The sequence below is a fragment of the Ambystoma mexicanum genome, chromosome 4q (genome assembly GCF_040938575.1).
Source record: "Ambystoma mexicanum isolate Mex_15411 chromosome 4q, UKY_AmexF1_1, whole genome shotgun sequence".
NCBI lineage: Eukaryota > Metazoa > Chordata > Amphibia > Caudata > Ambystomatidae > Ambystoma > Ambystoma mexicanum.
Window position 1 is genome coordinate 79,952,239 of NC_090928.1, and position 24,190 is coordinate 79,976,428.

At 47.2% G+C, this 24,190-nt stretch overlaps 1 protein-coding gene across 1 annotated transcript in view; it reads right to left on the reverse strand.

The window, feature by feature from the left end:
• Positions 1-24,190, reverse strand: part of HINT3 (histidine triad nucleotide binding protein 3) — a 141,412-nt gene that overhangs the window by 61,799 nt on the left and 55,423 nt on the right. The window contains exon 3 of the mRNA XM_069607507.1: positions 15,216-15,285. Coding sequence (XP_069463608.1) covers positions 15,216-15,285 — 70 coding nt within the window. The remainder of the gene's footprint in view (positions 1-15,215; positions 15,286-24,190) is intronic.

Sequence of the window (24,190 nt, forward strand, 5' to 3'; positions counted from 1 at the left end):
ATAAATAAGCGTACGCGTGTTACACTCAGCCTACAATGACCTCTGAAGGGGTACGCGACACACGGGGGCAACCACAGTTGGAAAATACGTGCGCGACTCACCGTCTGCCTTGAAAAAGAACCTGAAAAAGACACGTGTGTGCGCGTTGGCAACACCCCCGCCAAAAGAAGAAAAGAACGCAGTCTGAGGAAACAGGGAGTACGAATTGGAAACGTTGTGAAGTAATCGCGTGTGAACTGACAAGAAGTACAAGAAGCACCTGCTCGCTCTCCACAAAAAGCACGTACAAGAAAATATTATGATACTCGTACCTTTTAAAGCAGCCCACACGTGCAACGTCACGCGCTTACGCGCCAAGGCCCTTTCCTCCAATATCACGGTGACGTGCAGTTTTCTCACGTGCTGATTCACTATGCAACCGTGTTGTGGGGAACGCCCGCGCGCGTAACGTCACTTTTGCGCTTAGGGCCTTTCCTCAGATTTCACGCTGACGTGCACTTTTTTCACGTGCCAAATCACTCTGTATCAAGCTGGCCACGCGAAAATACACGGAAGACCACACTCCTGCCCAAAAGGCCATTTTCCTGCCCCCAAGAGTCCCGAGCACGCTCTGACCAGCCATCTGCTGCTGCCTGCCTGCCTGCCTGCTGCCCACGTGTTCTGCTATTTGGTGCCTTATCGTCTGCCATCTGCAGGGGTCCAGTTGCTGCGTCCACCCCTGCTGGAACAGAAGACTCCCGACTGGGATACCATCGCTCCACAACCCAGTCCCAGGACCCAGTTGCCCACCCACGCCTGCCTCGGGGGTCGCCATGTCGGGGCAAACACCATCTGAGACCACTGGTGACCCCCAGCCAGAGAGGCAGAGGGCCACCAGCTTCAGTGAGAAGGAAGTTGGTGTCCTGGTGGAGCATGTCCTGGGGCATTATGATGCCCTCTTCCGAACATCACGCGCCAACAAGGAAGGATGGGAGGGGATCTGGGAAGACGTAGTGGCTGCCATCAACGCGGAGGGGGTGGCAATCCGCGACATCAAGCACATCTGGAAGCGGTGGGAGGACTTCAGGTCCAGGACCCTCTACAAGGCCCGGCTGTTATGACTTGATGGTCGTGAAGATTATGGGGCCTCTGTCCACAAGTTCCACTCAGAAAGATACAAATAACTTCCTGAGCAATCCTTTAGGCCGCAGGTTGTTTGAGTGCCGAAGAACGCCAGGAACCAGGAACACCGTTGACCCCTCGACCACTGTAAAGCAAGCAATGGGTCAGTACAATGGCAAACAATACACTGAATAGCGAGGTAACAAATATCAAGGGGCTTACCAAGGGTCTGGGGACAGGAAGAACAAAGATGAGAATGGAGGTGTTCCGTGTGGCTGCAGAGTGTAGCAAGCTGCAGCGGGTAGGCGTAGATTGTTGTAGAAATAGGCACTGCAAGACCTGAATGGAAAGGGTACTCCAAAAGGTAACAGACGAGGAAGTCCGAAAACAGTCCGTTAAGAGTTCCAAGGTCAAAAGCCAGCCAAGTTCGTCATAACTAGGGGGTAATCCAAAGGAATCCAAAAATACAGTTCAAAGGTCCTGAAACAGCAGAGCAAACAGTATCCAAGGGCTTGACAGAGGAATCCAAGAAGAACAGTCCGTAGTCCAGGTTCAAGATGTGGAGACAGGAAGACGCCGAACAGTGCCTGACTGGATCAGCTGCGAAGCACTGAATGAGCGTTACCTCTCCGGTTTTAAAGGGGCCTCAGAGTGTCACATGACCCATCACGTGACCGATGATGTAGCACGTTTCCTTGTCACATGACCCAAGTTTTCAAAACGCTGCCGGGTCTTCCTGAGGGCGTGACGAAGCAAAGGAAAAAGCCGGCGTCTCCGTCGACTGTCTCCAAGACGCCAGGGCAGCTGCCAACGTTGCAATGGGTGAATATGACCATAGCGCGTTAGATGCCCTCGTGTGCGTCGCTGCCATGCTGCTTAAGGTAGTGAGGACATGAGGTCAGAAGGGGAAGGCAGAACAGGACCTGAGATGGAGGGCTTAGTGACTGCACGGGTATTCGTGTGCGTAAGGTGACCAGTGGATGGTGTAACAAAGGCGCCTCGTGAAGGCAGAGGATGCAGAGGGGTGCCGGGTCAGTATAAGCAACATCCAGATGAGGGTCCTGGAACGCGTAGGCCCAGCGCTCCACGCCCAGATCCTTCGGAGGCAGACCCGTCTGGAGTTGAGCGGTAAGTGGCCAAGCATTGCTGTATAAGACAGGGCATGTTGCAGTGTGCTGGTAGTCTGATACTTGCCTGTATGTGTGACATAGGCCATGTATGGATGTGTGTGTGTGTGTGCAGGGACATCATGGTCATGCATGTGAGACCAGTAATGTGTGAACCACATGGATGGTGCATGTGTTCCAATGCAACATGGGAGCAGTATGCGGAATGCACACATGAATGCATGCCAGTCTCTGTTCTTGGACATGGAGGGGGTGAGGGATGGGTGCTGCTCTCATGTACATGTATGGTGCACATGTGTGTGTGTGTGAGAAGTGTGTGTGTGACTTTGAAACGCCATGGATGCATGACACATGTCCGTGATGATGTGTAGATTCACTCATGCAGTGCGGTCACTGTTGTATCCACTGTGTCTGTGGTGTACAAGCCATGATGCATGACCCTCCGGTGATGTGTGTGCATGGGATCAGTATGAGCCATGATGCATGTGAGTTTTAAGGCAACATTTTGGTTAAAAGATGCCCTTGTACATGGATGCTGATGTTGATTGCAGGCACCGTGCCCGTTTCTGCATGTGTGTCGCGTGCATTCACCCATGTGTTGTGGAGGGACAGGATGGAAGTGACATTTGACAGTGCCACTTATGTGTTATTGCTTCCTGTCTAGGGGAGTATTGTACTGTACCCTTATGCTTGTGTTCTATGTCTCCCTCTACGCAGCGTCGAGTGAAGAAGAGGGCGGAGACGGTGCTCTGGAGCCAAGCGACAGGGATGCCTCCAGCAGCGGCGACGAAAGGCCCAGCCACCCTCCCAGGAATTGCCATCATCCGGGAGCGAGGGGACTGGTGCCGCGTCTGCCACTACAGCTGTAGCGGAAGGGCCGGGTGAGGCACCACAGGGGCTTGCAATGGCAGAAGACGGTGCAGAGACATCCAGGTTGGTGGTCTCCACAGAGGAGGAGGAGCCCGCTACTGAGCCGCACATGGGGCCTGGTGGGGGTATTACCACTGGTGCAAGTGGTGCAGTCCAGGGCCAGGGTCAGGAGGCAGCACAGGTCACCACAGAGGGGCCTGTGCATGTCGCTATCCTTGACCATGTGACTGCACCACCATGCACAAGCAGGGATGCCCTGTCCCAGGCCCGTTCGCTGGTAGGGGGGAGGCTCACGTCATCTGCCTCTCCACTACCTGCGGACGAGGGGTCCCATGACCATATGGGGTCCGTCCTGATCGGTGTTGCGTTGCGCACGCGTGACATTTGTGATGACGTGCATGCTTCCTGGGGGGAGCACGCACGCCATCATGAAGAGCAGCGTCGCGGCGTGGCACTGTTGTGAGGGGCCCTGGTTGGTGGGTTCCTACATGTGTCGCGCACTCTGGCGGACCTCTCCTCCTCTGTGGAGACTATGCGCCAGTCGTTCTCCCTGCCGTCTTCCGTCCCAGATTCCACCAGGGCCCCCTCTGGACCTGGCCTGACCAACACAGCCAGCTTGGTGGAGATCCCATCCCTGCCACAGTCGGGAGTCGGCGGTCCAGCAGGGGTGGACACCACAACAACTGGAGACCAGCAGATGGAGGATGTGCAGGCATCATCTGACAGGGCACATGGACAGCAGAAGCAGCAGCAGGCGCTAGGTGGGAGCAATGATGGCTCGGGGCCATCAACATCAGAGGGGCAGGCATCGGCCAGAGGGCAGGACGACCCTGGAATGGGTGTGTCTTCCGTGTGGCTGCGGTTGGGCCAGCGTATAGATGCGGAGCGGCGGCGGGCATAAGAGGCACGGCTCACAATGGTCAGGGCGGAGAACTCCATGCGCAGGGCACTGAGGCGGGCCGAGTGCCTCGAGGCTATGTGCAGGGAGTTGGAGTCCAACATGGCATCGTCCCTGCGAACCCTCGGGGCCATGGAAGAGGACCGCCTCCAGGACATTGACTAGGAGTTCGATGATGCCCTTGCCCGGGACATCGGAAAGTGAGCCTTCGGACTAGCCTGCTGCCATTGTAAATAGTTTTTAGTGTTAGTTTCCTTTTCGTTTTCATTTCTTTTGGGGCGATTAGACTATGCCCCACACTTTTGTATATAGTTCTTTTCTTAGGTAGTTTTTTTAGATATGATATGATATGGCATTTGATAGGTTTCATTTCTTTCGTTGGGCTCATGGACCCTTTCAAAATTGATTGTACATAGTTGAACTTTGGATTTATGTGTGCATTTTCACCATGGGGAAATGGATTTTCATTTTTATGTTTCATTTGGATTTGTTTTGGTGGATAATGATTTTGGACCATTTTTCATCTGGATTTATTTGGATTGTATCTACATTTCATTTTTCATATTTTTGGACATGCATTTAATTTCATTTTTGTATTATTTTTTTTAACTTTCATTTCATTACATTGATTTGTTAATAATACTTTTTGATACTTTAATTCCATGTGTGGGATTCGCTCATTGGGTTCATGCATGTCAAATTGTGGTTTTGTACAATCTATGGCAAACAGTGTGTGTGTGTGACCAACATGTGTTGATGTACATGGTTGACTTTTGATTTGTGTCGTAACATAAGCATGTCGGTGCGTGGTGGATTGGTGAAATCATTGCATGTCAAGACTGGGGTGGCGTGCTGTGGAATTGTGGTGCACATGAGGGCCATGATTGTACAGCTTCCTTTCGTGTTGCAGGGGGACATGAGTCTGGGCCTGCTGGCAGGTTCCCCTCAATGCTGGGTGGATGGGGTGCTGGGGGACATGAGTCGGGGCCTGCTGGCAGGTGCCCCTCAATGCTGGGTGGATGGGGTGCTGGGGGACATGAGTCGGGGCCTGATGGCAGGTGCCCCTCAATGCTGGGTGGATGGGGGTGCTGGGGGACATGAGTCGGGGCCTGCTGACAGGTGCCCCTCAATGCTGGGTGGATGGAGTGCTGGGGGACATGAGTTGGGGCCTGCTGGCAGGTGTCCCTCAATGCTGGGTAGATGGGGTGCTGGGAGACATGAGTCTGGGCCTGCTGGCAGGTGCCCCTCAATGCTGGGTGGATGGGGGTGCTGGGGGACATAAGTCAGTGCTCACTTGTGCATGGTGACATGTGGGCTGGCTGGGGGGCTTCAGCAGGGTGGATGGGCTGCCCGTGGGGCATGGCCAGGGGTGCAGTGTGTACCCCTGTGTTGGGGTCTGACTGCAGGCCCTGGGGAGGGGGGAGAGGGTACACCTGGAAGGACACACACTGCCAATTCGGTGGGGCACCCCGAAATACACCTACCCCGCTCGCACAGGGCCAATCGCGTGTGAAACTTCCCACGCACCCCAGAAATACACGTACCCCGCTCGCAGAGGGCCAATCGCGTATGAAACTTCCCACGCACCCCCGAAATACACGTACCCTGCTCGCAGAGGGCCAATCGTGTGTGAAACTTCCCGCACACCCCAGAAATACACGTACCTCGCTCGCACAGGGCCAATCGCGCGTAATACTTCTCACGCAGCGCAGTACGTGTATTCGGAGGGGTGCGCAGGGATTTTTACGGACTTTTTCGTGGTTGGGGGGCTGTATGCTAGTCCACTGTCCTGTGCGCCATGTACGGGATTTGTGCGTTGTTCATGGTGCACGGGGAGGGGTTACTGGCGCTGCTGCAGGGTCGCTGCGCCACTCTGCGCCATGGCTGGTTTTGGATGTTAAAATCCATGAATACGCTGTGCACGGAAATGGATTTTGGCGCACGCGGCTCACGCAGACTGCCGCACACGCACACTGTGCACCAGCCGCGTGCGCCACTTGTGCGCTGAATTCTATGAATTACCCCCTTAATTTGAACTTACTGACTCAGACTATCCTTAGTTTCTTTAGGTAGGGAAATCCCACCTTAGCATATGGCAAGTTAAGCCTTACACCATCCTGACATTTAAGTTAATAAACGTCTTTTGTTTGAACTTTGAATTTGTTGTTTGTGTCTTTGTTTATGATGCCTTCACAAGAGTTGACCAATAGTACTAAAGCCCCAAACATCATGCTTCCTACGAACCAGGTAAGATGGAGGACATTGGGTCTCATTACAAGTTGACAGTATTTCCCAAGCTATAGCCCTAAACTTGATTACTCCAAGGAGGGTTTGGGGGAATTATTCTGTAATGTAAGTGCTCCAACTACTATTTCTCCATTTTGTGGTGATAAAGTGGAGAGAAGACTTACAGTGGTAAATTGGAAGTTTCGTCTCCAACTTACCACAACGTTTGGAATTCAGCAGTGTGGGACAGTGGCTATAGAAAAAGCCACCAATCTGATTCCACCACTTTTTCTGAAGTCGCCAATCAAGTAGTGAGGGCCACTGGGTCAAAAAGAACAGGCAGAGAGGTCTGACCGTGTTGTGTCGTCACCTGGGTTAATGGGCACAGACATAGGTTATGGCGACAACATTTCTGATTATCAGCAGGCAAGGGAGCGTTTTGGACCAGGTAGGCGAGGGAGATGTTAATTTAGACAACAGTCATGGGGTTTGGCTTGGACCCATAAGGAAACAGGGCATTAGGGTAGGGACCAGAAACAAATACTGATTGTGGCGGAAAGCCCCGGAGTGTACGGCATGGGGAGACAGGGAACTTTCAAGAGAGAAGTCATACTCGTGGATGACGCAGCAGGGCAGAACAGTGTAATGGGGAGGCCATTAAAAGTTCAGGGACAAAATGGTCCAGACAAGTCAGAGTCACAAAACCAGGTGGACTTCAGAAAGAAGACAACTCATATGCCTAGTCTAAAAGGTTTTTTATTAACGATTTTACACAAAGGTTTGGGCAAGAAACATACAGGTCCAGAAGGCAAACAAACACAAAGAAAATCTTCTTGCTCCAGAAAGTGCATCCCAAAAGTCTCTCGATCTTTCCCCGGTGTCACTCTCTTTTTTTGTGCATGGCTCGGTTTGATTGGAATATGTTCCAAATTGGCAAGTCTTTCAGCACTCTTGCTGAAGTTGCCAGATTTGTCTCAGTAAGGTTCAAAATATCTTTCAGAGGTCAGGTAGGCAAAGTGGACAGGGCAGTGAACATGTGCTGGACCTCCTCCTCTGAGCACCCGCCCTGTCTCGAGGCTCCGACCCTGGAGCTATCGGTTGGCTAACTGGGCTGCTTCACAACAAACGTGTTCCTCTTTCTAGGCCTCTCAAACAACTGTTAGTCTGGCCGTTAATGGCCCTGTGACCCCAGGGAAACCTCTGTTCCGACCCTTTGCTCAGAGGCGTTGCTACAGGGGCAGGGGTGAGGAGGTTATAGTCACGGGTCTTTTGGTTGTAGCCCTGGATAGAAACTCAGGGACTACAAAGAAAAGGCTAGCTACCCTAGAGTCCTGACAGCTCAACATTAGTGTATCCCCAGATCTTTTCCAGACCTAGCAACAACCCTGCTCTTCGTTTAGTATCTCTCTTGGTCCTTGATATTTTCCTCCTATATCTGGTCTCCCTCCTTTGTTGTCTCCACCTTCCCTCATATCACCTTCCTGTCTAATCTATTTTTGCTCCTCCACCATCGCCTGCTCCCGCCTCACCCTCCTCTGCCTCCAGCATCTTCAGCTCTTTCCACACCTCCTTCTGTCCTTTACCTCTCTGCCAATCATCTCCCGCAAATACATTTCTCACCATCCCAGCTCCACCTGCACGTTCAGCTCTCCCCTCAGCTCCTTTTCCTGCATCTTCAACTCTCTCTCCAGCTTGCCCCTCCACTACTACAAATACTAACACTCACTAACATCTTCCACAGCCTTTTATAAACCCCTGAATCCTCCCACCGAGGTCGGGCTCTGCTATATGGGTTGCACTTGTGATTGAAATTTGCTCTTTGATTGGGAATGGTTGTGCAGGGAACAATCAAGTGCTTCCCCATTTTCCCTGCTGTGCGTACCATCCCGTGAACCAAGCCTTCAGCAGACCAGTCTGTAATCTTGGGATTTTTTGTTATGAGCAAACGCTTTGGATCACGCTTGCTGTGCCTGTCTGGGAGTGATGCTGATGCCAGAAACTGTGCTGAACTCGGCTTGTGGGATGCAGAGGCCGTGGGAACAAAAATGCTGCAGATCAGCAGGTAATCATGACTTCCTCATTCTTACTTATCAATGTCCACGGGTCCACATAGAAGTGGGCTGCGCTTCCTGTATCTGACACATATGGATAATGATCTAAAGGGCAAGTAGCAGGAATAGAGTTACTGTGGCAGTCCGCTGCCACAGGTCCCTGGTGTTGTGGGGAGGAATAAGGGGATCCTCCCCATACCGGCCCTGTGTCCCACATCAGGTAGAGACTGGTGGGGCCCAGCCCTCTGAGTTGCCCCTGCAGGCCCTCTCAGGGCCAGGCAGGGGACTTTGTCACAACAGTCAATGACAACTAACACAGTAGTCATATCCTGCATCTTAGCTACACAGAGGAAGAATTTAAAACTGACAGATGTCAGGGATTTATTGTTTCCAAAGTAAACAACATCTCAGGTTTTTGCTCATGAGAGGAGCAAGAGTCGGGTTCCCGAGTGCTATGTATATCTAAAAGTAGTGAATATTAGAGCCTGCCATCTATAACAGGGGAGTTGAGCACTCAATGCTAGGAATATGTTATTCCAACACCAACAGGTCTGTGGTCCTTATTGCCTCCGCCACAAATCGCTACTCCCACGGCATGTACATCTGAAGGTCTGTCTACCTTTGCCATATTAAGTACATGATGCTGCAGGTCCATCACACTTTAAAGCCTAGATGAAGAAGGACCTAATGGCCAAGTATATTAAGGATACAGGTGAAAGCTGTCCAGACCACCGTCCTAATGGTAGGAAGTACTATCAGGGCAGGGACAGTTTTCAGCAGGTGGCGCCTGAAATGGGAAAAATCACTGAGTTGTAAAGTTGGGCATTCTCGCCTCTACAAGCAGAAGCAAAGGCAACAGCTATGCGTACTGGCCATGGCTCCCACTAATCCCTCTGTTCATGTCAGGGAAGGAGGTTTGACTGCCCAAGGTGTCTACTGTGACTTGTTGAAGTAGGCTTTTAGTGGAAGAGCCCAGTGCGGTAAGCAATTACAGCTCGTCTAACGTGTTCTGGTATTCTCTTTTCGGTTGTGCTGGAGGTTTTGTAAAAGGTCGAGCAGGCATTTCTGCACACATTCTTGGTCAGTGTAGATTGCAGGAGTTCTGGGATTGTAGATCTGTCTGCACCTGTGTGCCCTCCTCATAGCACAAGCAATGTCCACAAGGACTTTGTCAAGACACAGCCCCGGGTCTATCTATTCCAGCTTCTGATACTGCCTGGAAGGTGGTATGATGGCAGTAACTGGGTAGTGGTTGGGGGGGATGTAGGTAGTATATGCACTGGCTTTAAGGGGCAAGAATTGATACAATGTGATCCGCAGTTCATTCATGCAAGTGATTTCCGATGGAAATGCTTCAAATGAGGGGATTCCTCATGAAGAGAGAGAGAACTAAATGTATGGTTTGTCACATTGGGGGAAGCATATATTGTACACAGTCAAAGTTACTATATAATGTTTCACATTTTTTTTCAGTTTTGATCAATGTGCATTTCTTCTCCCATTTTACTTTTGTTCATCTGAGATGTGCATTGTGCTCTAGATATGTTAATACGTGTTCTAATAATTCTATACTGGTGCTTCTGAGGTTTACTTCTGTAAAAGCATTTGTGATGTTCATTGCTGGTGTGCTGCATTGAATGAGTTGGGTGTCTTTGGGTGGTCAATTGGTAAACATGCTATGAGCACAAAAGCACTATAAAGATTGGGTTTGTATTTAGAGTGGAATGAACAGTGTTGCATTTGTTGTTGCCTGTCCCATTTGCTAGATTGCTGTAATTGTTTTGGGCTCTGCATGTGGTCCTATTCAGGATATTGCAGTCCCTGGACTTCGAGCGTGTTGGTGACTTTCCCTGAATAGCTGGTGGATTTCTGCCAAATGATCACTTCTTTGAGGAACATAATGGAATGGGTTCTTGACTTGGACTGAAACACAAGGACAGATTCTTTCGTCACTCATTTTGACAACTACAGGTTCCTCAATGGGGCCCAGACATACTAGGAAAGAACACTGCAGAATTCCAATGTTGTTAAAAAAAATTACATTTTATTAATCATTTTTACAGTTCGCTTGCAACATTTGGGTAAAGTAGTGGAGAGCATGAAATGTTGCCCTCACAGACGTTCAACCTACTTTGAGTGGTATGAGGTTGCTTGCCAAGTGCCAGCCAAAATAAGCCAATAAGAGTCACACTGACAAGACTGGTAACTATTCCTGAACAGAACATCATGATCAGTAGATGACAGAGTGTGAAAGCCCGAGCAATCTCCCACACTAGCCTCATTAAGATCAGGGTCTATTAAATGGCTACACCCCATTTGTACTGTCTTGATGAACTACCACAAAAGGCTTCTTCTTCAACCTGGTTTAACTTCACAGATTGCCCTGAAAAGGACGGATAGTAGGGAAAGGATACTGGCTTGAAAGTCTGTGCGGTCTACACATTTTAGGAGTATTTCGCAGGTGATGGGAAATTTTGCATTTTATGAAGGCGATTGTCATACTCTCACTAAAGAAATAACATTGTAAGGTTTTATTTTGTATTGCCCAGGAATGTATACCATTGTTGTAAGTATTTAGGGATCAAAGTAGATTTAGCTCTCAAATAGCAATTTTCTGCATGTAATGTAGAATGCAGACCAATTACTCTGATGTATGGGTCATTACGCTAAAACAAGATGGTCTTTAAAATCTACAACAAAAGGCTGCAAAGAGGTGTCTCTACCCTGGCCGCCTCCATCCACTGTTATTTTTCTAAACCTCGCTCGAATTGTATTTTTCTGTGCAGGATTCATCTCTGAATGATTAAAGCAGTCTTCTTAAAAAGTCAATTATACAGTGCCCATGGAATATAAATACATTGGTATAACCACTAACAATATTTGCATCTACACGCCTCTTCAATGTTTAAGTTTATTTAACTCTGAATGAAAAATGCAGTTATATAAATACTATGTAATGCGTTTCTATTTACTAACTTACTAAATGTAAAAACGGGAACATCAGATGCAATAAGGGAGTAGGAATGATTTTTTGTTTTCTTAAATTTTGCAATGGGCTTTAAGGAATGAAAACAGAAGAAGCCACAGCACCAGAACAAAAATACAATAAGGCATGATACAGGTTAACAATAAGATTGTATGCCACGTAGAATGCCCTATTTTTACGATGGCAGTGGCTTTTGTATCGCTTTAGTTTTTTCTCCTTTGTGGCAATTTAGCACCACTGAAATGAGTGAAGGGTAAGAAAATTAAAGGGGCTGTGCCAGGCAGCGGACAACGTCCTCATGCTATTTTGTGAGGCGTTCTACTGGATTTCAAAACTCTTTGCTCTTCAGAAAACTCCACATCGCCCATTGATCTTAATGTTGTTTTCCAATGAGATTTGCTTGTCGTCTGCTTCTATTTTCATGACGTGGAGAGAGGGGACACACTGCTCATGTCACACTAGGATATTACAATGGCAGAAAGAAGGGCATCCAAGAGAAGGCGCATATAAGTGAACAAGGTGTGTGCCCCTTTGCCCTGCTCCTATGTGGGCTCCCCAGTATGGACGTCCTAGCCCCACATTGCCAGAGAGAAGCAAGCACTCCTACCGACATTCTGTCCTGCCACTCCGGTCCCACTACATAGATGGACATGGAAGCGCAGCAGGGAAAGGAGGACTGTGTGAACATTGTGCAGGTCTACAGCCGCTGGCATGCTCCCCACGTCATAACACTAGCCCTTTAACAAAGGCGGGAAGATCTGGGTGGGTGGCAGGGCCATCCGAGATTCGGAGTGTGACATGGCCAGAGACCTGTCCCTGCAAGGTGGGGGTAGGGACCCCTCTCAGCCTAGTGTGAAAGGCCTACCAGGCGTATTGCAAGTGCCAGTTCTTCCCCAGAGTTGGGATTGCCCATGCACCTTCCCCTTCCGCCTCTGCCTGCATGACAACAGAACCACTGTATCACCCCATGCCTGGATAGCCACATTCCGCCCAGTATCTTTCACTTTACCAGCCGTAATGGGATACCCAGCCAGCACACAGAGAACAAGCTGAGCAAGCAGGTGTAGGAACATGCTGCCCACAGGGTGTCCGGTTAAAGTACCTAATACAAAAGGATTGAATGCCAAAGGATCGACTCAATTTGACCTAAAACCAAAGGGTCGAATTTTTTTTGTTTTAATATATTTTTTTGGGGGTTTCCGTTTTTGAAAAAAAAGTGGTTTTAGCACAAAAAAGGGAGTTTGGGGGGACCCCCCACTCGAATAAATAAATAAATAAATAAAACGACCCTTTGGTTTTAGGTCCTTTTGATTCGACCCTTTTGGCATTCGATCCTATGCATTCGAAAATTTGACCTATAACCGCTGCAAAGCAGCCGGATGACCGCAAGCCACGTTGTGACTGGCCTCAGTGGGAACCTCCCAGCTAGTCTGAGCATGGAGCGCTGCAGGAAAAATACATCCACTCAGAGACAACAACCTATGCAACACCCAACACCAGCGCGAGTCATGGTGTGGAGTTCCCAGTGGCACTCACATGAAAAAAGACTTTGTGCTCATCTGTAGAGGGTTCGTTGAGCGGCAACCTCCCCAAGCCGGCACCCATAAACTCCCAGGAGACCCTCCCAAGAACATTAACTGTTGTGCGTCATCCTTGCTGGAGACCGGCAGTTCCATGGATGAAAAACGGGTGGATCTTAAGAGCCCTTTTGAATGTTGGTGCAATTTTAACACCTTCCCAGTGAAAAGAGGAGTCAGTGGTTGGCCCAGGGAAAGAGCAAAGGAAGGACGGGGGAAGAATAAAAGGGAGGACAGGAAGCAGAAAGGTGTGGTTTGCTGGGTCAGGTGAAGGAAGGAGCTGGTAGACCATTCGACCAGGTGGAGGAAGGATGGAGAAGAGGAGAGGAGAGGGGAGTAGAAGTGGTAGTGAGGCCAGGGGAGTAGTAGTGTGGAGAGGGGAGTAGTAGTGTGGAAGGGACTAGTAGTGGGCTGGAGAGGGGAGAGTAGGAGAAGTAATCGAGAGGAGAAAGAGTGAGAGTGGTAGGGAGTAAGATCAGAGGGTGGAGGCACACAGTAGAGAAAGGAATATGGGAGGCACAGAAGAGGAAGTGCCAGGGGGAGAGAGAGAAAGAAAGACGAGACAGTGGGTGGAGTATGAGGGAGGCGAGTAGGAGGAGATAAAGGAGATTAGTCGGGCTTGTAATGGTAAGATCAAGTGGGTCCCCATAACCTAAACCATCTTGGGAATTTCAGAGCACAGAACTAGATTCTTCCCTCACGGAGACTTAGATTAGGTGTTCTGCCTTTGGGCCATCATCTTTAGAGGAGAGAGATTTTATATAGTAGGGGTTACTGATCTACAGTGACCATCCCGGGGTTGAGGGATACTTGGGTTAGGAGGGAACACCAGTCCCTAGATGAGATAGAGGGTGAAAGCCTGTTGACTACATAAACAATAAAAGCCCTTGAACTGTCTTCGAGAGTTGTTGTATACTCTGGGCCAAGTGTGACAACAGACCTTGCCTTCCAGAGGACCCTTAGTGCAGCCTCATCCCTGATCGTCAACCTATAGCAGCACGACGGGGAAAGTGGATAGGACAGGTTTCCGCTGGGATGACATGAGTCTCTTGAGCTGCCGGCAAACAACCCCTCCCAGAACACCATCCTATTTCTGAGGACTCTAACAGAACAGCAGCGCTTGGCAGGTCAAGTACACCAACCCTACTTTGCCAATAGATTGGGTATTAAATGGAATTACTTAGCATATGATGAGAGTACCTGCCATTTGATGGGAGTACATAGATGTTCTATGCAAAACCAAAAGGTGATAGCTGGAAGGTTTTGAATCAATCATAAGCATGGGCAGAGCTCTGGGCAACACTCCAGACTATCGCTTATCAATCTGCTAAGCCATTATAGAAGGGAAAATACCATATGCAAATCAGGCTTGGTTCTGCCCCAAACGAAGAAGTGCAGCCCTAACTTCTAGGTCACATCTCATCTGCATATGACCACAAGTAGCCCCAGACATGTATTAGCCTCATTGGGCATCATCAGCGAGGTGTAGCTTGGGTCTCTAGGCCCAGCAGGCTCAGGACCTACGTCTGGGCATCCCAGTCCCACTCAGGTGCCCAGAACAATTGCAAGAGGTTAAGATTAATTCTAAAACTTCCAGCCATTTTGTTTTGTTTTGTCTATGTCACTCAGTGTGGGACATGTATGCCCAGACATGGATTCCGAGCCGGGTGGGCCTTGGGCCTAGAGACCCACCTAATGAATACCTAGCAGTGGGTTACAATGGCTAGAATATGAAGGGAGTACATGTGCATTTCGTGGCAATAATTGGCATATGAAAAGAGCACTTGAAATTTGATGGCAATACCTGGCACCTGGTAGGTATATTTGATGTTTAAGGGGAATCCCTGGCATATATGGGTAACTGACACGTCAAAGCAATTATTGCAATATGATTGTGTTCCCAGCCTTGATGGCAATTCTGGACATTTTACAAAGGCCATATGCCCTTTAATGTAAATGGTAGGGTGCCTGACCATTAGGTGAGGAACATTGGCTCAGAATGGAGTACCTTCATTTAACAAAAATAACTGCCATCTAATGCAAGCACCTGGCATTTGATTAAATTCATCCCATGATTTTTGTCATTGCCCATTTGATGGCAATGCCTGTCCTATCATATTAATCCCTTGTGTATTTTGTGAGTACCGGGGATACGACTGTAGTACCTGGTAACACAGGAAACCATTTCACTATGCAAAAGCGAAAACTGTTGAATTGGCCAAAGCCTATACTGCTTTTTAGAAGACTTGACCGTTAATATTGTTGCACGGAGCACCACAACCAAGGAGTAAACTCCACCAGAAGAGGCACTGAAATCCAATTCCTCTCAAACTCGCAAAATATGAGCAAAAAGCAAAACACAGCAAATCGCACACTTACCTGGTATCTTCTAAGTCAGTAAAATGATTTCGTTGCAGAATAGTGTTGCCCACTTCCACCATTTTCTTTACTGCTCAACATAAAACAAAAATAAAGTCAAATGTTTACACTGCAAGTTATGAACAATGTATGAATTCCAATTGCAATAACTAAGTGCTTTAATCAAATAGGTTCAGAGAGAGCAAACGTCTTCATTCACAGGCTCCCAGATTCAACATTCTAAAGCTTGGCAGCTATGCCTCCCAGTCCGCAACATCAATGCACTCATAGCCTATATTATTGCAGTGCCCAATTAGATCAAAACAATCTGGTGAGCCTTTTGGCAGGTTTGGGGTGGGTGGACAGATGGAAGGTCAAAGGGATGGGCATGTAGAAGTAATCCTGCACAAAACATCGCCAGAGAAATTACAACCTCGTTTTGAGTGTGAAGATCAGTTGGGGGATGGATGGTGGAAAGGTGAGCGGATGAAGTTTACAGCTGGCCAGTCTGGAATAAAGTGTGCAATGTAGTGCATTTTAAATCAGCATTAATCCAGTAAACACTTGTCTTGTAAAATCTGACACGAAAACACAGTATGCCAATCATGAATAAAGATCCGTTGCTACAGTGTGAGAAATGCCACATGTAGCCAGTGGCTTCTTATCCACAGGAATGGATGACAATCTTGAAGGGTCCCAGTAGAAATGTATAATCCCGTTCAAAAGGCCTGCCCTCATTATAGTAACTGTCTTCACCGGAACTATAAAATGTGTTCCCAAATCAGGCCCTTTTCCCAATTGTACTTTGTTTGTGTCTATGGAACGAACGAAACATGTTGGGCATGATAGAGTAAGGTTACTTTGTCATGCATTGGATAGCACTTATGCACTTTAGAGGATGCTGCAATATCGTATCTGTATTGTTGTATACCTCTGCTAGGTCCGCGCTCAATAAATACCATAATAATAATAATAAAAGGGCAGATCAAGAACTTTGTAGCACACATGCACTTTAGAGGAAGTTGTAATAGGACCGGTTTGTTTAGCAAGAAACGTGTTTTCAGATGCAAGACTGCATAAGGAATTATGTGGTTGGAAACCACTGTGAATATATGTTAAAAGTTAAACGTAGCTAGAGGAAGGTGAAGAGACCTACAGACTGGTAGCAGTATAGAAAGTATCGCTATGTAATAAAAATGAGTTGTAAATAAAATGCATACATTTTGTAAATGGATAATGTCAAAGAATGTGTAATGTGTTACATGCAGTGAATGTGTAACCCGTTGCATACAGGAGTGGGTTTTTGATGTTTGTGCATATGTATCAAGTCAAGGGATACTCCAGCCCTATGTTTTGACCGCTGGGGCCTCTATTTGTCTAAGATTGTGTGAACCATCTCGCCATTGTTTTCTTTGGTGAGGGGGTGAATGGTTTTTCAGGTGGGAAGTCATCTAGTGTTTTCGTGATCCACCTTTTGATTGTCTCAGTTCTTTCTTCTATGCTGGATGAGTCCAAGATGGTGATTGATGGTTTTATGGCACCCAATATGGTGTCAAGGTCAGCAATGTTTATGGATTTCCAGTTTCTTTCCTGAATTGGAGTATTTTTTGGGAGATTAGTTAGTATTTGCGTTGGCAGGTGGATCAGAAAGGGTGCTATGAAGTGGTTTCTCCCAAGGATTTGAGTTGGGGGTGCGATTGAGACCAGGTTTCTGCTGCAGAAGATTGCATCTAGGGTGTAGCCAGCTGTGTGTGTCGATCCCTTCATCAATTGTTGTAGATGCATCGTTGCTAGCTGATTTGTTAGAGTTTTTGGTGAATCAATGTTTTCTTCTTCGAAGCAGATGTTGAAATCTCCCAGTATGATCAGGTTATCATGTTTTATGGCGATGTTGGTGATGGCGTCCACAAATGTGTCTTTGTAGGGCTGTATGTCTATGGTCTGTAGTTAAGCAGGAATTGTAGGTTGGCTTGGTGATCCAAGGCTAAGTGCAAGAGGAGTGATACGCAGTTTGGGGTGTTTAGTGGTGGAGCTGTTGTCATTTTTAGCTGGTCCTAGCGAAACCTCCTCCTCTTTTTCCTTCTCAGCTGGCTTGATTCGATGTGAAATTGTTGGGTAGGGAATGGTGCGCTATTACCTTGATGTTTTGCATTAGCCAGGTTTTGGTGAGGAATACGATGTCTGTCCCACCATCGCTTAGTAGTTCATATATTTCTGTTGTGCGTTTTGACATTGATCTGTCGTTGACTAGATTGCAGTGTATGTGTTCGTTTTCTGGGTTTTGTTTGTCTTTTGACGTTGGCATTATTAATTTGAGGTGAAACGGATTTGTTTTTCCTTCAGATTGTGCCTTTGGTTTTGTTGTTTCCATTTCTTAGTTGAGTAGGTTGCATTTTGGGTTGATGTTTTCTTCTGGGTCGTCTGCTTGCCTTAATCATTCATTGTGTCATGCCAATTTTTTGGGATGAATGGTTTGTTGGGGTCGTTTCGCACAGTTGTGCTTCTGTGGACTTTCCGCAATGCTGTTGGGTTTCCGGCCATCCTCCTTATGTCCTTATGGTTGGCTGGTTGTGCGAGTGGGTTATAGGTTGATAGGTAGTGCGATAGGTAGAGTGATTTTGGTCATGCACAAAGGGGCCTTCTTCTGTTAGGCGGGTAGGTGAAGCCCTGCTGCAGTGACTATTTGCCAACTTTGCATCGACAGAGAAGCCCCTGCAAGGACGACTTCTCCCTTTGAGTTGGTGGGACCAATCAACTCCAAAGTAAGCCACCTGGACACCCATCTCGGAGCTGGTTGAATTTCCTCAGTTGCTGCAGGAACTGCATAGCCAGGGCAAGGGACACCAGATTGTGTGCATTACTTTTAAGATCGCCTAAAGCTTTTGGAAGATCCTCCGGACTCCGATGAAGGAGGACTGACCAAGCCTGAGCCCCCTCAGCAGAGTGCGGGACCCCAGAAGTGAGGACAGTCCACCTTAACTGCCAGGAACCGCGCTTATGCTATTTGCTGTACCGCAAGGAGCTGAAACGCAAAACAGCCACTGAAAGTTAAGTTTGCAAGTTGGCCGTTTTGACGGTGCCAGTACAGTGCAGGAGTCCCCCCTCGACATCCTACCTCTTGTCCCCACGACTGAGGCCCAGGAACAGTGTGATTTGCAGAGCTGCACAGGAACAGAAGTCATCAGCTGCATCTTTTCTTCTTTACCAAGGTACTGTAAAACAAGTCTAAGCGAATTTACCCCTTACTGTAGAAGTGCTGGTAACTTCCACAACTCACAAGCCTAATCAGCTTGTGGCCCTACATTTGATTCTTCTTTTCGTCAAAGACTCCTAAGAACGTGTGCAAAGACTTTTCCATTACTTACCAGAAGTGCTTTATCCTATCCAAGACTTTTGCCCATCGACTTTGGCTTAGCCTATTGAATTGAATGACTCTTCTAGTGAAGTCTAAAATAATCTGCACTGCTTGGGAATATTTGTGGTCTCTTGTGTTCTAATAACCTTTGCCTTTTACCAACTTTTAAAGAGTGTTCTGAATGCCAACAGTAAGATATTAATGTCCCCAGCACCCTTGTTACTGAAGTCACCTGTGGGTATAGGTTGCGTCTGTGGGCCATCCCAAAAGGGTCTTGTCTGATTCAGATACTCAAAGTGTACAATATTGAAGTATATTTGTGTGTTACTATTCTATTGCTCCCTTCTGAAGAAGGCTTTATAACTGACTGATAAGTTATTAATTGTTTATGCAAGAAACCTTTAGTATAAGAGTTTATGTGAATACCTGTAACTGTGAATCTTTGTGTAACTCCACTACAGCTCACATTTCCCCTCTTGAGATAAGCCTGACTGCTCAACATGCTACCAAAACTGTGTGGTACAAGCTTATACCAAAGGTTGGGTTGCCTATACCTGTAGTCATAGTTGTATGTAGTGTTCCCAGAGGGTACTGCATTCAAACTTTGCCCAACACAAACCTACCGACGGGAAGACGCCGGGATCAGATGGACTCCCCAGCGAATTCTATAAGGAATATACTCAGGAACTGGCCCCTCATTTGTTTAGTACCATTAATGATTGCTACCAGGCTGGGGTTCTACCATTGAGCTTGAGGGAATCCATCATTATTCCACTTCTTAAGTCCGGAAAGCCTCCTGAGGAGTGTAGCTCTTATAGGCCCCTCTCGATGCTCAATCAAGATAGCAAGATATTTACATCTATATTTGCAAATCAGATGAAAAAAGTGATAGACAATCTGGTGCTGTCAGATCAGACGGGTTATTTCTGATAGCCATCTTCTTATAGCCCTCAATCAAACGCCCGGTCCATACAATCATGTCCAAATCCCAATCTCACTTATCCATTGATTACTGATACTTCTGCTGCTATAGACATGGGCCTTTGGAATGACAGGTCCCTTTGCAATATGACATCTGCAGTATTGGACCTCTTTCTACGACTACGTTTACACTTCCTCTGCATTACCGAAACTTGGATTTTACCCCATAACTCAACTGTTGCTGCTTCTCTTACCGCTTCTATGTCTTCCTTTGCCCATATCCCTCAAGCCACTGGCTGTGGAGGGGGCATTGCAATACTATTTTGCTCTTCTTACTTATCTATCCCTTCGCCGGTTCCCGTACCCGACTGTACTTCTTTTGGGTTCATCTAAAAGATTTTCACTGCCCCACACGCTATCTCTTTTCTTATTGTTTATCGTCCACCTGGCCCACTTGGGTCATTCTGTGAGGACATTGACCACCTTCTTTGTCATATTCTACCTAGTCCTACTCTGCTTGTTCTATTTGGAGACGTTAATCTTCATCTCTTCTCTACTCACTCTACCTCTTCCTTCCTTTCTACCCTTGACTCACATCTACTTTCTCGATTATCTACACCCCCTACTCCTATCTCTGGCTCTTCACTTGACCTGATCTTTCTTTCCACTTTCTCTGCATCATCTGTACTAGCTCTACCGGTCTACTTATCTGACCATTTTCTACTCTCTGCATCACTTCTCCCCCTTACCCTTATATCCCCCCTCTTCCCTCCTCACCCAAAACTTTTTTTTTCACTGCGACTTACGCAACTTTAACTCTTCGCTTTTCTATGATACCTGTATTACTTCTCTTCCTTCGCTCACAAACTTCTCCTCTCTTACTGCCGACGAGGCCACGTCCACCCTTTCCTCAACTTTTTCCTTAGGTCTCGACCAACTCTATCCTCTCTCTGCTTTTCAGCCTACCCGTAAACCCGCCCAACCTTGGCTCTATTGTCACCTCTGCTCTATGCAGGGTCGTCTCCGTCGTTTGGAAAGACGCTGGCTCAAATCTCGATCTTCATCTAATCATTCTGCTTATTTCTCTCATCATGCGCTCAATGATAACTGCTTGAATTCTGCTAAATGCACTTTTTTCTCAGACTTTCTTCATACTCAATCTGCCCATCCTAGGTGTCTTTTTCAAACCTTAACTCAGCTTCTTTCCCCTCCTTCATCTATCAATTCCACTCTATCTGCGCCTGACTTTGCTTGCTTTTTCTCTTCTTAAGTTCATTCTTTAAGCCAGGACATCTTAACTTGGTCCGCTCCTAGCACTGCTCCCTTTCCTTCTCCTATTCCCTCTACTCTGACTCTGATGTAGTACTCCTGTTGGCTGAAGCCCATCCTACTGGGAAGGGTTGATTGTTGTGGGTGGTTACCAGGCAACGTATTGTGTGCCAGTCCCTGATGCAAGGGGAGCTCTTTGGGAAATGTGTGCATGCTGAATGAGAAGTGGACTTTTGCTATTTGAAACCGCAATTGTGTGTGTACTGATTTGTAAGATTGGAATTTTGCAATCTGCCAATACGCCACACACACACGCACACGCACTGTGATTTTATAAAGCTGCGTGTGCTATCTATTGCGTCTAACAGTAAGTGTGTAATCCTGCAATTGACTCGCTCACCCTAGAGGAAGTGGGACGGCAATTGCAGAAACCAGACGTTGCTGAATTTGCCTCGTAATAGAAACTGAGGGTGACTTATTTGACATTTGTTGCTGTAAAATACTAACTAGGGACTGCAAGTCCCAGAAGCCCTGGCACCTACAACGAAACGTCAGGCGCTTCAGCGCCGGCGCTTCGAAAGCCAAGCCGGTCTTGCGACGGTCCTCACCATCCACAAGGCCACAAACCCTGGATCTCTACCCCAGGCTCTTAACTCATTTACATTGAGGTGCAGTATTTTCCTCCGTTAGGACCCTAAAATACCATCAAGTTGAACCGAAGCGATCCGGCAGCTAACGCGGAGCCCTGACCCGCTCACAAAGCTCCATGTTGCGTTTTACTTATTCTGGTCATTCCCTGATGTGAGTTTGTGAGCTTAGAGTGTTGAGTATGGAGTGTTGGCTGTAGAATGTTATTGGGTAAAGCTGCTCTGATTCCATAGAGAGTCAGTTGGGAACTGAAGCCTAAGAACAGGGGGACCGGTGGATGTCTCTCATATGAAGAACTTGTCTTATGTTTACTTTATAAATTCCTATTATACTTACCTACAACTACGAACCCAGTAAAATCTGTCTACGTCACTTGAGGCTCCAGTGTGATCTGTACTACTTTAAACTATAAACTTAACACTGGCGACGAGGATCTTGAAAACTGAAGGAAATCAGGTACAGAAAGGAGCAAACGAGCAGGCACAGTACAGAAAGCAGAAACAGAAAGCAGTGAGCAAGCTGGAAGCAGAGGACAAGTGGTGGAAAGCAAATAGCCACCAGGAAAAGCAGAGGAATCAGAGGCATCCACCGGCCCCCTCCGGCCCCAAGGTAAGAGCACCCTTGTCCTGCATTACGGGAATGTCAGAGACACCTGGAGTGATTTTGGGGGGCAGCGTTTTACACCCCTGAAAGTTAGCCATTTGGTAGTCTCCATATGCCATATCGAGTGCCTGAAAGCTGTACTGGAGAGCTGTGGTGCACCTGAGACAGAGCACAATTGAAGGGAGTGGCGGTTTACTAGGGAAAAGTTTAAGGGGCCGGGTGAACATATGAGTGACTTTGGTGGTCGGCAGTGAAAGTGAGAGAAAGTCTTAAGCATAGAAGCGGCTTCAGTATTTACTGTCAATTAGTGATTTCAAAGACTTTACTTTTCGTGAGGGGGTCCTTCCCTGGCACCAGGAGAATGTACTTTGTCAGCAAGCTGATCTCACATGCTGTTTGAATGCATACCATTGAAATGCACCCTGTTGGACTTAAATGCTGTTCAGGAGTCTTACCGTTGTGTGGGCGTCACCTTAGGAAAGCGCAGTGAGGGCGGCATGTTGTTTACAGCACGTATCACAGCTGCTGTGGACTGGATGGCGGTTGCTCCTGGGAGCTGTGTCCAGTTCGGAGCTCAGTTTGTAAATGGTGACGTCATCAGGCTCTGCAGGGTAATGGCGATGCAGGCTGTGAACGAATGTTGAGGAGGACGTTCCATAAAGCTGAAAGAATGGTTTCTCATCCTATGTACTGCAGTGGCTACGACGGGCAGTGCTGAGAAAAGCACCTTTCAACGTGGTCACAACGTGATCTAAGCGTCCCTTTCAGCTGGGCCAATCAGATTACACAACGATGTATTACGAGGAAGAGAAAGGAACAATACTTTGAAATGTACTCTTGATGTCCGTGTTTTGGTATGAAAAAAAAGGAGGACTGTTTAAGCTCAGATCATACTGCAGTGGCTACGACGGGCAGTGCTGAGAAAAGCACCTTTCAACGTGGTCACAACGTGATCTAAGCGTCCCTTTCAGCTGGGCCAATCAGATTACACAACGGTGTATTACGAGGAAGAGAAAGGAACAATACTTTGAAATGTACTCTTGATGTCCGTGTTTTGGTATGAAAAAAAAAGGAGGACTGTTTAAGCTCGGATCATCAAGCAAGAGGAAGTAATGTGTATTGGTCATTTTTTTTTGGTTCGGATCAGCAAAGCAAATGACACAGAGCGGATCATCGGAGCAGTGAGATTATCATTTTAACTGTTTCATGTCTGGGGCCTGAGGTCTATAGAGTGCCCTGTAACTACGCTAATGATTTTAATTTTTTTTTGCTGCTAGCACAAACTATGCTACTAATGTTTAAGTCATTAGGTACTGTTGGAACACATGATCTCTTGTAATAGGGGGAGGTCAATTGTAGCATGGGATTGGTCGTGGCACTGACCTACTATAAAGTAAATTGCAAAGTTAAATACTGAAGAGATGCTGCAGATAACAAGTAGTGAGGCATGATGTGTGCGCTTTAGGTGCAGATAGATTGCAATGCTGGATATTGGTGGGTCAATGACAAGAGATTACAACACTACAGATCTTGCAGTGAGAAGATGTGTTGACCTCAAATGTATATTGTGGCAGTTGGTGGTGTTGGTTATTATGCTATATGGCATTCTAAGGGCATATTGTGTTTGGGGATGTAGTTCCCGGTGTTGAGGTGCCTAAAGAGGTGGTGTGTTTTTGCCAATATTGGTGGCGTTGTTTGGCGCTAATGGGTGCGTCTATGGGAAGTTCTGATGTCTTGGCTATGTACTGAAATTCAAAAGCTATGTACTGAAATTCAAAACCTAATGTGAGTTGTGTTTATGTTTTGCACTGCATTAACCAATTATTCTTCCACAGGAAAACAACCATGAAGGACTTTGTAAGCTTTATTATTGGACTCAAGTGTGGTGCTTAACCCTTGTTTATCATATTTAAATGCTCAATTTTCCTGACTGGTGTGTTTGGGGGAAATGTGTGTGGTGGTGCAAGTGAGTGGAGAGCATGTGGTTGCTCAGGTCAGGTACCAAAATGTGGAGCATATGGTTGCTTTTAGTAGCTCAGGCATGGTGCCTGGAGTGGTGGAGCAGTGTGAGTTTTGGTTGCTCCATGATGAGCATGGGATGCTCAATGATGAGCATTTAGTAGCTCAGACATGGTGCCTGGAGGGGTGGAGCAGTGTGAGTTTTGGTTGCTCTATGATGAGCATGGGATGCTCAATGGTG